Raw genomic sequence first — 13840 nt, forward strand, 5'->3', positions numbered from 1 at the left:
TGGTCATGCATAGGTTTCTACTTGGATAGCAAGAATGATGGGTATTTTTTAAAAGCTGTGATGTAGCTTGTGCGTTGTCAATAATTATGTGTGTGTCTGTGTGACTACTAACTTTAGAAGAATGCGTGTGCATGTGGAAGTACTGACTACAACTGCAAATGTTTGAATATGAGATGACTACCACAGCACAGTCTAGGAAATAGGATTTGGCTGGGTGGATGTCTTGCCTTCTGACCAAATTTCAAGAGTAGCATATATGTAATCTTCCAAGTACCAGGTTACCTCCCTTGAGCTTTGCAAAATGTAACACAGATGGCTAGACCTTTCAAAGTTAATAGGTTTGGCTAATCTTACAACCAAGGTGAACATCAAGAAGCGCAACTACATTACACACTACTGGCAGAAGATTAATGTCCCTCATTAAGAACACTTCTCCCACAAATCACAGGTGAAAGGTAGCTATCACCTATCTGGTCATGTAGACTGTTTATAACTTCGACAAGAAAGATGCTCTGCTTGATATGCAAGTGATGCATATTCCAAATAATGCAGGGTACGCTAGGTTGTACCTATCACTCCATCTCGTACTGTTACTTATTACTATTCTCCTTAAGGGCTTGCTTCCAAAACCCTAACCTCTCTGCATCTCTTGTACTTCCACCTTGCTCCGCCATTATCTCTATCTCTTGTACTTCCACCTGGCTCCACCATTAACTTTATCTCTTGTACTTCCACCTTGCTCCGCCATTATCTCTATCTCTTGTACTTCCACCTTGCTCCGCCATTATCTCTATCTCTTGTACTTCCACCTGGCTCCACCATTAACTTTATCTCTTGTACTTCCACCTGGCTCCACCACTAACTTTATCTCTTGTACTTCCACCTGGCTCCACCATTAACTTTATCTCTTGCATTTCCACCTGGCTCCACCATTAACTATCTCTTGTACTTCCACCTTGCTCCACCATTATCTTTATTTCTTGTACTTCCACCTGGCTCCACCATTATCTTTATCTCTTGTACTTCCACCTTGCTCCACCATTAACTTTATCTCTTGTACTTCCACCTTGCTCCACCATTAACTTTATCTCTTGTACTTCCACCTTGCTCCACCATTAACTTTATCTCTTGTACTTCCGCCTGGCTCCACCATTATCTTTATCTCTTGTACTTCCACCTGGCTCCACCATTATCTTTATCTCTTGTACTTCCACCTTGCTCCACCATTAACTTTATCTCTTGTACTTCCACCTTGCTCCACCATTAACTTTATCTCTTGTACTTCCACCTGGCTCCACCATTATCTTTATCTCTTGTACTTCCACCTGGCTCCACCATTATCTTTATCTCTTGTACTTCCACCTGGCTCCACCATTAACTTTATCTCTTGTACTTCCACCTTGCTCCACCATTAACTTTATCTCTTGTACTTCCACCTGGCTCCACCATTAACTTTATCTCTTGTACTTCCACCTTGCTCCACCATTAACTTTATCTCTTGTACTTCCACCTGGCTCCACCATTAACTTTATCTCTTGTACTTCCACCTTGCTCCACCATTAACTTTATCTCTTGTACTTCCACCTGGCTCCACCATTATCTTTATCTCTTGTACTTCCACCTGGCTCCACCATTATCTTTATCTCTTGTACTTCCACCTTGCTCCACCATTAACTTTATCTCTTGTACTTCCACCTTGCTCCACCATTAATTTTATCTCTTGTACTTCCACCTGGCTCCACCATTAACTTTATCTCTTGTACTTCCACCTGGCTCCACCATTATCTTTTTCCACTTTGATCTATAGATATCTGCTTGTGCTAAAAGACTTTTTAATTGTGCAGCTTTAAACTATCCCTTAAAATCAGTTAGTCCTAAAGCATCCTATTCACCCTAAACAGAAAAATGAACTTATCTTACTTTACTCTTACTCTCTTCTCAAATACATTCCTACAACTCTTTAATTATCCAAAACTTTTTCTCTGGCTAATAAAAAGGGGTCTATATTAAAATCTCTAAGTCTGGCAATACTGAGTACGATATTGTCGACATGAGAGTACTGAAAGTGCAGTACATCGAACGTTTAAATGGAAAATCTCAGTAGGAGATTTCCGTTTACTTCAATGTAGTGCATTCTCGGAGTTGGTATATTTAATAGGGGGTTGTGGGGGGTGCAGGGGGGCTTGCCTCCCTGCCTACACACTATTTAGTTTACTTTTTTTTTAAATTTATTTATTTTGGTTTCGATGGTTTAAGTCTTCGATCACTAAAGTTCGATCTTTAGTGATTCAAAGTTTTAAACCTTCGAGATTATAATACAGACCCGATAAAAAAGTATGCATGACCATTGCACAGCAACAAAGGAACTAAAATTATTTTCATTGCCTGCATCTTATTGCCCATGGCCATTAGTTTCCAGTTCACATATCCTTAGCTACTGCAAACAAATCGCTTTTAATCTATACACTTAAACATCACCCATAAACATGGGTTTTGTTAAACTAATTAATGTTTAGGCACATATTTTACTGTTAGCTTTTGTTTTACCTTCATCTATTTTATACCCTGAAAATACTTCAAACCATCTTAAAAATGACAACACCCTTATGTCAGATTCAGGATTTTCACATACAAGACAATATCATGAACAAAGTTATTTCTTCATGGCTTCCACTCCAATCATATCCTTAAATGTGAGAGTTCCTTATATTTCAATACACAAGATCGAATACAGTGGATAAACGAGGGTGAACACAGGAAAGCTTTGCCTGGACCCTTTTTGGAAACTAAAGTTGTCACAAAGGACTTCGAACACCTTCATGCTTACCACTGATCCATCACATGGTCTCCTTATTAACTCTACTACAATATTTGAGAACATAAATGCTAACACTGTCCTACTCATGAATTCCCACAAAACCCTATCAAATGCTTTCTATGCATCCAAACCAATAAACCAAATCAAATTAATGGTATTTTTTAATATTACGATTCACTCTGAATTGCCATTATTCTGTTAATTTATCAAATGTTTGTTTCCATTCCACAAAACCACTCTGATCTTCATCTATAAGCATTGGTAACACTTTTGCCATTCTCTCAACAGATATGACCACTTTGCAATCATGATTTAGAATCAACATTATTTATACGAGTTGTCTGCAGAATCCTTACCCTCCTTTGGTAAAACAACACCTGCCTTCTTCCTTGATGCAGGTATTTTCCCCCTTTCAAAACACTATAAAACACAGCCTTCCAAATCGTGAACAGACTGCTTCCTTCTAGCTTTCACATTTCTATCCATTCTTACAGAGATCTCTGTTGCTTGGTTATATGTTTTCACATGTTCTTTATCTATTATGTTAAATGCTGAATTTCAACTTCAAACTTTGGAATATTTAACGATTGTAAAATTCTTCCTGATGCCCACACCTCTGCTCTGTACAGATTTTCATAAACTCTAAATATCTCATTATCTCTTCAGACTTCCTAGCTATCATAGGTTCATAGGTAAGTACTAGGCTATCTGCCCGACAGCATCTGTAAGCCTAGCCAGAACGTGTTGGCTTTCGCCGTCCCCCTACATTAGTTCCCTGTGCATCTGTCCAGGAGAGCCATTAGTTCCCTGTGCCTCTGTCCAGCAGTGATCCCCGGGGAAAATTTCTGTTTCCCATCTACTCGTCAAGGTTTCTCTTGAAGAGCGTTAGTGAGGGGCTCTGCCTAATGTAGATTGGAATCCTGTTCCAAAGCATGGGGAGTCTCTGGGACAGGAATCTATCCCTCCAGCACGTCCTATTTATCTTTGTGGTGAGGTTTAGATCTCTAGAGCGTGTGGCTCTTGGGGATTTGTTTTTTTTAGGTGGAGCATGTCCATCAATTCTGGGTTAGACATGGCCTTGTACGTCAGCCAGAGATCACCTCTGAGTAAGCGGTATGCAACCGAATACAGCTAGTGTTTCTTCAGGCGAGCTGCATAGGGCATCTGTTTCAGGCCAGTAATCCTCTTGGTGAGATACTTCTGTGTTCCAGCTGTTGCAGGTGTTTTTTTTAATGTACATCCCAAATGGGGCGTTGTACTCTATGATGGGTCTGATGAGTGATGAGTAGAAGGGCACAATAACCTCTTTTGTTTTAGATGTGAACCCTTTTATGATTAGGTGGGCCACATAGAAGGATTTTCTAACCACCTTGGCAATATGATTATCAAAGGAGAGATTACTATCTACTTGGGTCCCCAGATCCCTTATTACATTTTCTGTATTTAGGGGACTACCACGTATGTGGTAGTTCGTGGGTACTTTGTTTTGTCCAAAGGGGATGACTATGCACTTTTTGGCATTTAGCTTGAGGCCAAGATTCCTTCTTATTACAGGATCTCTGAAGTTTGCTTTCTTTCTGTCACCTAGGTCTTTGCACTAAATCTTTCTGTGCTCTGGTATTATGCTCAAAAAAGAACTGTTAACCACATTTTTCTTAAGCTCATGCACATTAACCAAATGTTCTTTTATTTTGTTTTTTTGTTTTCATCACTCTGCAGTTCCTCCTCTTATTGAGCTTCCCCCACCTCTGCAAAATTTTAACTTTTGCCAATAGTGGTAAATACTTACCACTTTTCTCCCACATCGCCTCATACATTATTTCCACTATTCTTCTAAACCCATCCATTTTGTCCAAAGCCCATCACTCTGAAACAATTACCTGCCTTAATAACTGTTGAATTTTACTTATTACCCATTTCTTAAAGTCCTCTCTTTTAAATAATTGTTAGAAAATGTCATTGCCTTTGTTTTAGTTTAGTTCCTTGCATGTTCACCTTGGATCTTAAAGGTGAATTGTTAGATACAATTATCGGCTGGGTCTCAATACTTACAACTAAATGCACATACTCCTGAGATGTAAGGCCCAAACATGTTATCCTAGAGAATATGCAAACTCATTCTGAATTGCTGTTTCTGAAATAACATCTTCCATAACACATAACTGTTCATACTTTAAAAATCTACCTTCTATATTTACCATTAGCTCTTCTAACACTCCCCACCACATCTGTGCTACACAATAAATCCCAGTCACCACCTAGAATTAAAATGTTCTGATGAAAATGTATCCTATCCATAATTCTTCTTGGCAATTTTAGGGGATATATAGATGCACAACTTGACAGTATCCATCACACAACAAAATCTTCTATTATTGGTTTTCTTCCTCTTCTGCCACAATGTCCCCTTTCGTCTGCCACTGATATTCTGATAAATCCCCACACTTAACTCTTGTTTTTTTTTTTTAATCAAACTTGTATGTTCATTTCTATCCAAACGCGTTTCCTGCACCATGACAATCTGCACCCTATATTTCTTAATAGGGGTCAGCATTCTCTGCTTTTCATTTTTTCCCAGTGTGTGTAAGGATATTTATATTCAGGTTAAAACTGACAATGTAGACATTACACTATTCTAAAGTTAACAATCACATATACTGTCACTTCAGAATTGTGTGTGTGTGTGTGTGTAATATATATATATATATATATATATATATATATATATATATATATATATATATATATATATTTATAATTTCCTACTAGCGGCTTATGCACATCTTGTAACACTTGACTAAGATTACTTTTACAGTTACTAGTTCACACATTTGTTTGAGCTTATGCCACATTTTCCAAACAATTCAATTTATTATACTCTGAACCAAATCCCTTTAAAAGTAGAATAAAAGAAAAACTATATATACTGAAAGAACAAAATCCCCAAAGCCTCAGTTTCACAATTATGGCAACTTGCACTGGCACCTACCCTGAAAACATGGGTACTCAAACGGAGACTCATTTTGTCATGGCTTGCTTGCATATGAACACAGGGCCGCCTCTAACTGTAACCATTTTCTACACTTGGTCGGGGAAAAAACACATGCATATCTTCAGTCAATGTCTTAACTCAAAAACTAGTAATCTGAGAAAATTCACTTACTTGTATAATGAAGGAAAACTAGCTGTGACGTTATGCTTAGTACTTCCTAAAATTGAAGCTGTTGGATGTCAGTCACCCAGTTTCAATACTACTTTCCACTGCTTTTATTTTTCTTTTTTAAAAATTCATTTCTCTCACGTCTTGCTGTCATTGCCCTTTTAAAATTAAAATCTCTGTCTCAAACAAATTCACTGAAGAGATCACACTATACAATTTCTGAACTTCTTATAATTGATGTCTTAATTGTCTTGAGTACATCATTTCAACTCTCGTCAATTTTGACTTGGACAAGTCAGACAAGTAAACATTTTTTATCTGGCCAAGAATTTGAAATGTAATTAAAGGAATATGGATGGGGTTCTATAATTACCTAACAATGACAATTTTATTGAAGGTTGTTAGGACTTCAAGATCAAAGATTTCTTTCATGTAGAATATGGTAACATAAATTTATGATTGGGGCTCCCATCATAACGAACGTGTCTCTTGTAGTAGGCTCCCTAAAGTTTGGCAACAACCCCTTCTACTTTTTGTTGCCTAAGGCACTGTGTTAAAAGTTTTCAGGTTCTGGAGTTACTAAAAAACAGTTAAACAGCAACCTCTCAAATGAGGCATATTCTCCAAATGCTCCCCGATCTTCCCTTCGGCATTCTGCAAGCTGCACCTTTTCTTGTTCTGTATGATTTCCTTAATTCAGCAATACTTTAACCTTTGTCAACCCTCCTAAATAATTCCTATATAGCTCTCACTAGCTATCCTTTCTGACGATTTTCTGTCTTCCCAAATAAATGTTGAATCCTTTCCATTACCTATTCTGTAAATTCCTCTTAACAGATAAAAAGAGCACCAGAGTCTCATTTTTACTTCACTACACACATCTTTACCTTAGTTATTACTGCTGCACAGTATGAAAGTTACTTGACACATTTCAAAGCTTTCAATTAAATATACATGTTCCTGTGAAATACAACTTCTATCCATTCTAGCTCAATTAATATACCTCAGGAAAAATATATAAATTCTGCCTGCTTTCCTACTACTTGTATTCAAATCCTCAGTATCAAATAGTCTCATATTTCTTCAGAAGTCTACCCTCTGTAGTTCTATTTTCCCTTCAAAGACCATCTAATACATTTCCTCATTACTGCAAATCAGGTTCCAGTCCCCACCCATCAATAATAATGCTGAAACCTTGGTATTTCAATATTCTCTTAAGCTAAGAGACAGTAGTTTTAGGAGGAATATAAGCACAGGTCAGTGTAATCCTCCTCCCTTGGCAATAGCACCTTACTACCACAAAAGTACCACTTTTGCCCCTTCTTCCCTTCTGTGACTACTGGGGTCACTCTATTATTACTCTTCTTCCTTTTGACCCAGATATTCTACCGAATGTAAACCATGAAATCCTTTCTTTGTCATAGTCTCAAGTTCATTTCTATCCAAATGCATCTCCTGCAACATTGCTGTTTGTGGCCTGCATTTCTTACTATAATTCAATGCTGTCTGCATTTTCTCTACATCTGTAAGGCTGTTAACATTCTATGATAAGCTCAATAGCCATAATGACAGAAAGCTATTACTCCCACCTATTACAAGCTGCATGCACATCTCCATATTGTAACTTACATGCACAAGCTAATGTTTGGCAGGCTGATCTCTTACATAACTACTGCTTCTCATCTCCATTTAAACCAATCACACTTTTTTCAATATTTTTTCTTCAATGAAAACACAAACAAAAAACTAAACGGATTTTCAGAATGACCTTCCCATTTTCGTTTACACAAAACCATGTACATTTTCAAAAAAAAGTCTACATCTCCAGAGAGGAACAAATGCCCTAAACTGACAGCTGCATCTACAAGCACCACCTGTTCCAAAAATTAAGGGCACCCGTGCTAAAGCGTAGTTTAGAGCCTGTATCCCCCACTTACACTAATTATTATCTGTTCTTATCTCTATTCCCTTCCACGATGTGGAAAGCAACGTGCAGGTTTTCAGTAAACATTAACTTTTAGCCCTAAGAAAAAGTGCAGTGGCTACCTTTAAATGAATAAACTAAACTGTTCACAGTTACATTAACCGCATTAAAGTACTAAGACTGTCAGGAAGGAAACAACTTATGTAACTTATTCACTTCTCAAAGCTTTAAACGTTAAGTACTAAGGCTGTCCGGAAGGAAACTACTTATATAACTTATTCACTTCTCAAAGCTTCAAACGTTACTTTTCATTGAACTACTTGCTAGTGTACCTTTAAGTATTAATTAAACCATATTTGCTTAACAGACTTTGCTCAGTCCTCCCACGATTAACAGTTTGCAACAGCAGACAACTACTATCCAAGTAAAAGCAGTTGGTAATAAAAGCTGTAGAGTAACTTTGCAAACACATGAAAAAGCTTTGTAAATTTCACCCAGAAGACAATGTTCAGATCTCTCATGATTAATTACTTGCAGACTTCTGGAGGACCTAGAGGAAGTTGTGGATGGTGGCCTGGAGTGTTTCTCTGGAGTCTGAAACAATGGAGAAGGCTAGATGGCAATACAGATTTTATAACTAATTTGGGAGTAAGATTCCTGTGAGAAGTACCTGGCTTGAAATCAGAAGACCTAGGATCTGAGGGTGTAGTGGACGGAGAATAATGATACGAACCGAAGCTTTCAGATCCGAGGGTCGGGTCTTCAGATCTGGTAATGTCAGATCCAAAGTTTTCCTTGTATTACTTGGTGGCTCCAACAAAGACCTCGGGGACTTCAATTACGAGCATTTCTTATGCTCCAACAAAGTGAACTTGCTCGATTTGCTGGGGGTTTAAGCCCCAGAAGAAGATATAGCTAGGGGTAAGCCCTTCAAACTCAATTTGCTTTGCCTATCTGCCAATGCCCTTGGATTAAACATAGAGGATATTGAACATGGTGTCCAAATGCCTGGCTACAACACAGTGCACGCACTCTTTGTGGGCATCCAGATTAGGGATTTTGTGCCACCAAAAAGTGCATTTCTTAAATCCAGTAGGTTTATCTGACATGGCTAACAAGAAAAAAGGGGTGGGGGGATAGTAGTGAAAACTAAAAGGAGTTTTTTTTTTTTTTTTTTAAATAAGCAAAGGCAAGAAAATAACTACCAGCAATGGTAGGAAAAAGGGTAAGCAGAGGGAAAATAACTACCAGCAATGGTAGGAAAAAGGGTAATAGGATAGGTGTTGAAGATCTGCTGTTGCTGCTGGTTCGAATGGAGGGAGTGTCAATTTTTCTAGCACAAAGTTCAAGTCCCATGCTGGTAATGGTGGTTTCCTAGGAGGTTTTACATTCTTAATTCCTCTCAGGAACTGCCTGAGTAGAGGATGTGAGAAGACAGGGGGATCGAAGCTGTATTCTGCAGAAATAGCTGATGCATGTATCTTGATGGAGGAATAGGACAGGCCTGTATGGAGAAGCTCTGCCAAATACTCCAGGATGTTGGCAATATCTACCTTTGACACATCTTTCCCTCTTTCAGTACTCCAAATGACAAACCTTTTCCATTTTCCTGCATAGTTCCTTCTTGTTGAAGGTCAAGGATAATGTCTTTAACCCTTTGGGATAAATCTGGGTTAGTTGTTATGTAATGTTCCAGGCAGTCAGTTGCAGAGTTTTCAGGGAAAATGGCGTCGGCTGATGAGACCAGCAGAGATGGCGCCGGGAAGAAGTCACTGACCAAACGAGGCCCCCCAGACTTTGGAATGGCCGACCGGCGAAGGGCTGCCTGACGACAGGACAACCCATTTGTAAGGACTGCAGATGCATCCTTGAAGGACATCTACCAGCAATGGTAGGAAAAGTGTAAGCAGAGGGAAAATAACTACCAGCAATGGTAGGAAAAGGGTAAGCAGAGGGAAAATAACTACCAGCAATGGTAGGAAAAAGGTAAGCAGAGGGAAAATAACTACCAGCAATGGTAGGAAAAGGGTAAGCAGAGGGAAAATAACTACCAGCAATGGTAGGAAAAGGGTAAGAAGAGGGAAAATAACTACCAGCAATGGTAGGAAAAGGGTAAGCAGAGGGAAAATAACTACCAGCAATGGTAGGAAAAGGGTAAGCAGAGGGAAAATAACTACCAGCAATGGTAGGAAAAGGGTAAGCAGAGGGAAAATAACTACCAGAGATGGTAGGAAAAAGGGTAAGCAGAGGGAAAATAACTACCAGCAATGGTAGGAAAAGGGTAAGCAGAGGCAAAATAACTACCAGCAATGGTAGGAAAAAGGTAAGCAGAGGGAAAATAACTACCAGCAATGGTAGGAAAAAGGTAAGCAGAGGGAAAATAACTACCAGCAATGGTAGGAAAAAGGGTAAGCAGAGGGAAAATAACTACCAGCAATGGTAGGAAAAGGGTAAGCAGAGGGAAAATAACTACCAGCAATGGTAGGAAAAAGGGTAAGCAGAGAGAAAATAACTACCAGAGATGGTACAAAAGGTTTACTATTCAGCAGAATAGCAGGAGAGAGAAAATATCAGAAATATTAGTTAAAAGCTCCTAATGACCTGCGAAAATAACGAAGAGGGAGGTAGCAAACGTTTAAGATTAGTTTAGAAGTTAAAAGATGGTTAAATTAACCTCATGAAATAACACTATTACAAGCTTGAGAGAGGAACCTGCGCCTGGTTCCTGATGGCAGCAAATAAGAAATGAGGTAATGGTGATGGAATGCTACATTATGGGTAGAAGAAGGCGCTCAAGAGCTAGTACTGAAGTCTGGAATATGCAGCCAAGTCAGATCTGAGGATCAGATTCAATCATGTTTTTGAGACTTGAACCTTATATTAAACAAGAGTGCATTAAGAATAATAAAATTCAGAATAAAGTAAAAATATATATATATATATATATATATATATATATGTATGACCAGGTACACTGCTGCATAACAAATAGTATATTTTTTGCTAAGAGATACACAAAAACATTAGCCTGAAAAAAGTACATCATGTATGGACACTACATAAACCAGCTGTGGTAAAGCAACAAGCAGACAAACGTCTGAGAGCACTTTCAAATCAAAAGGAACCAGTTATTAACATTACTTAAGAATAATGAAGCACCCACAGCAATGGCTTTCACTGGTTGTAAGGGATTTACCAAATTTTTAGTTGTAAGGGATTTACCAAATTCCCACCATACATAACATGTTAAAAACACTGCGAACATTTTATCTATTAATATTGAATATCAAAGTCCTTATAGTTTTCTGGCTGTGTACCACTAGTCATTTCAGGGCTACAAATAATATTATTATTAATAAATACCCATTCGTTAACCATGTAGACCCACTGGACACGGTCCATTTTCATGGGCGACAGAGAAGCAATGTTTAAGCTGCTCAAAGTCAAATTGTAGGCAAATGAGGCCTGAGGGAATCAAACCCTGTACCACAGAAAATACAGCTCACATCCTTAACCTTCTGCACCAGTTGCTAGAAGAAACAATTTGCAATGCTGCTTTAAGCATGCAGTACAATTAAATTATACTTTTGTGCCAAAATATATCTACACATCTGATTCCTTACTGTTGCAACCAACACTTTTCACTTTGTAACAAGGCTGTATTTGAAAAAGGACCTTTTCAGTCTAGTCTACTTTACTTAAACAAAATAAAAATAAATAAATAAAATGTCCTAAATGTTAAGGTATACAACAAGAGATTAAGCTGATTACACAAGAAACAGTATTGTTTTAACACAGCTGAAATGGTTAAATGGTCATAAAATAAGAAAATGCATTATTTACTATTCATGGAGTCTATACAGTAGTCAGGAAGTGGTTACAAAGTACCTGGCTTTGACAGGCAGAACCGATTTACTCCCTTTGACAAGTTATAAACACCAACATTTTCAGGACCATTCCCATCCTGGTAAAACTCCTAAAAGGAACAAAGAAAATATCAACTACTATTGAAATAATGGTATGCAATTCCAAGGCAGCACTACACTCAAAATACTGTCAAGATGATCTGATGTGCATTGTAATTTCATATTCCTCACCAACTTTTTTTCCAAGAACAGGGAGGAAACAAATGCTGTTTATCAAGAAACTCTGTATGTAAAGGTGTTGGAATATATCAGGCAAAAAGCTATTCATACTGACTGCACAGCTTGTGGTTAAACATATTTACTATAACACTGGACCTTCAAGGAGAGGCTACTATAACAATAAATCATAGCAAGTGAGTTACTTCCAAACAACATTACGTCATCTCAGCCACCTTTTCCAGTTTCATTCTCCATGTTTCTATGACAAATGGCAGCGGGATTGCAACAAGACTCTCAAAGAAAGAACCATACACGCTAATGGCCTCCAAGTGACAAATTAGGACCCTCCTACAGCTCTTCAAACCCAATCATCTTCCTAGTGATTATAAATTCAAAAGTCCACTGATCTCAGAGCAATAATTTACTTTTACAATAAGAAATTATGGTGCAGTAAATATGACAGACTACACATGATTATGTGCACCAACATCATGTCCCTTCCTATCAATGTGTTTCAAGTGGGAACAAGTAAGATCTTACTGTAACAGCAGATGTCCTACTTCTCATTATCACAGTACGCTTTATACTTTGCATATCCTGTAGAGAACAGCCTAACGTCCAGCATAACAAAGCCTCTACACCTTCCCAGCATCATACATCAGAAGTATGTCCTAAACGCAAAGTGTAAGGTATGCATGTGACATATGGTCACCTAATCCTCACTGAAGTGCCCCAGGAGAATCAGTGCAACCCCAGAGAAACAATAACATGCCCATCCAGGAAAGGAAACAAAAAGATACAAGAACAAAAGTAGAAACCCCTCTGCCAGCAGAAGGGCAACAGAAAATAAAAGGGGGCAATAGGGATTGAATACTGCAGCACTGAGTTGGAGGACAACTTCTGTTATGGTAAGATCTTACACAACGGTACTATGTCCTTTCTTATTCACTGCTGCAGTATTCATTATACTTGAGAAACTACAAAAGCTGCTGAAAAGTATGGGAGTAGGAAGGCAGAGAAGAATCCTTCACAAATCCATGAAGGACAGCCCTGGCCAATCCTGCACTGGCCCTTGAATAACATCAGACTTGTAATGCTATGTAAAAGTGTTGACAGGAGACCAAGTAGCAGCTTACAAGATGGATCTAGAATCCAGAAAAAGCTCCACAAGAGGTTACTGCCCTAGTAAAATGAGAATGAACAAAACAGGCAAGCTGTTTGCCATGAAAAGAACAACAAAAAAGAAATGGCTTAGAGATCCAAGAGGGGATGGTTTGTTTAGACACTGACACAGCAAAAGTTATGGACTTACCATAATGCTAGATCTGTGTTGTTCATCTCAGTCTGGTTTAACCTGTGAGTTATCAGATCTGATCTAATTCAGATCAGACACAGGCCAATCCCTCAAACTTCAAACTTGCCAGGCTCAACCTCTTTTACCCACAATCCCCTACTCCTCACACTGACTTTGCCTCATGCAAGCCATCTCCAACCTACAATAAACTTTCCTAATCAAAAAGGATGCAGGACTCCAAGAATAAGGAATGAACAACCCTCATTGTCCAAACATCTCAGATAAGGAATTTGCCATAACAAGCCAAGGGGGAAGGAGTGGGGGGTTGAATCAGATGGAAACAGACAATACAGATTTATTATTATAGTAAGTATATAACTTTCGTATACAATTCTGTCTGCTCAGTCTGGCTTCAAAATGTGGGACAGGGTCCCCAGCCATGAAAAAATTCCTTGGAGGAGCAATGGAAGAATATTCCGCAACACAGTGGAGCAAAAAAGGGAGCCCTGGATCTAAACTAAATATCCAGCTTATAATGCGAAACAAAGAAGTGTGATGA

The 13840-nt window shown here is 38.4% G+C and overlaps 1 protein-coding gene across 2 annotated transcripts in view; it reads right to left on the reverse strand.

The window, feature by feature from the left end:
- LOC122816397 (nodal modulator 1-like) overlaps positions 1 to 13840 on the reverse strand; it is an 877949-nt gene that overhangs the window by 520131 nt on the left and 343978 nt on the right. For both annotated transcript variants that reach the window (XM_044089153.1, XM_044089155.1), the window contains exon 16: positions 11791 to 11878. In XM_044089153.1, the coding sequence (XP_043945088.1) occupies positions 11791 to 11878 (88 nt within the window). The remainder of the gene's footprint in view (positions 1 to 11790; positions 11879 to 13840) is intronic.

The sequence above is a fragment of the Protopterus annectens genome, chromosome 12.part0 (genome assembly GCF_019279795.1).
Source record: "Protopterus annectens isolate FY-2018-M chromosome 12.part0, PAN1.0, whole genome shotgun sequence".
In the NCBI taxonomy this organism is placed as follows: domain Eukaryota; kingdom Metazoa; phylum Chordata; order Ceratodontiformes; family Protopteridae; genus Protopterus; species Protopterus annectens.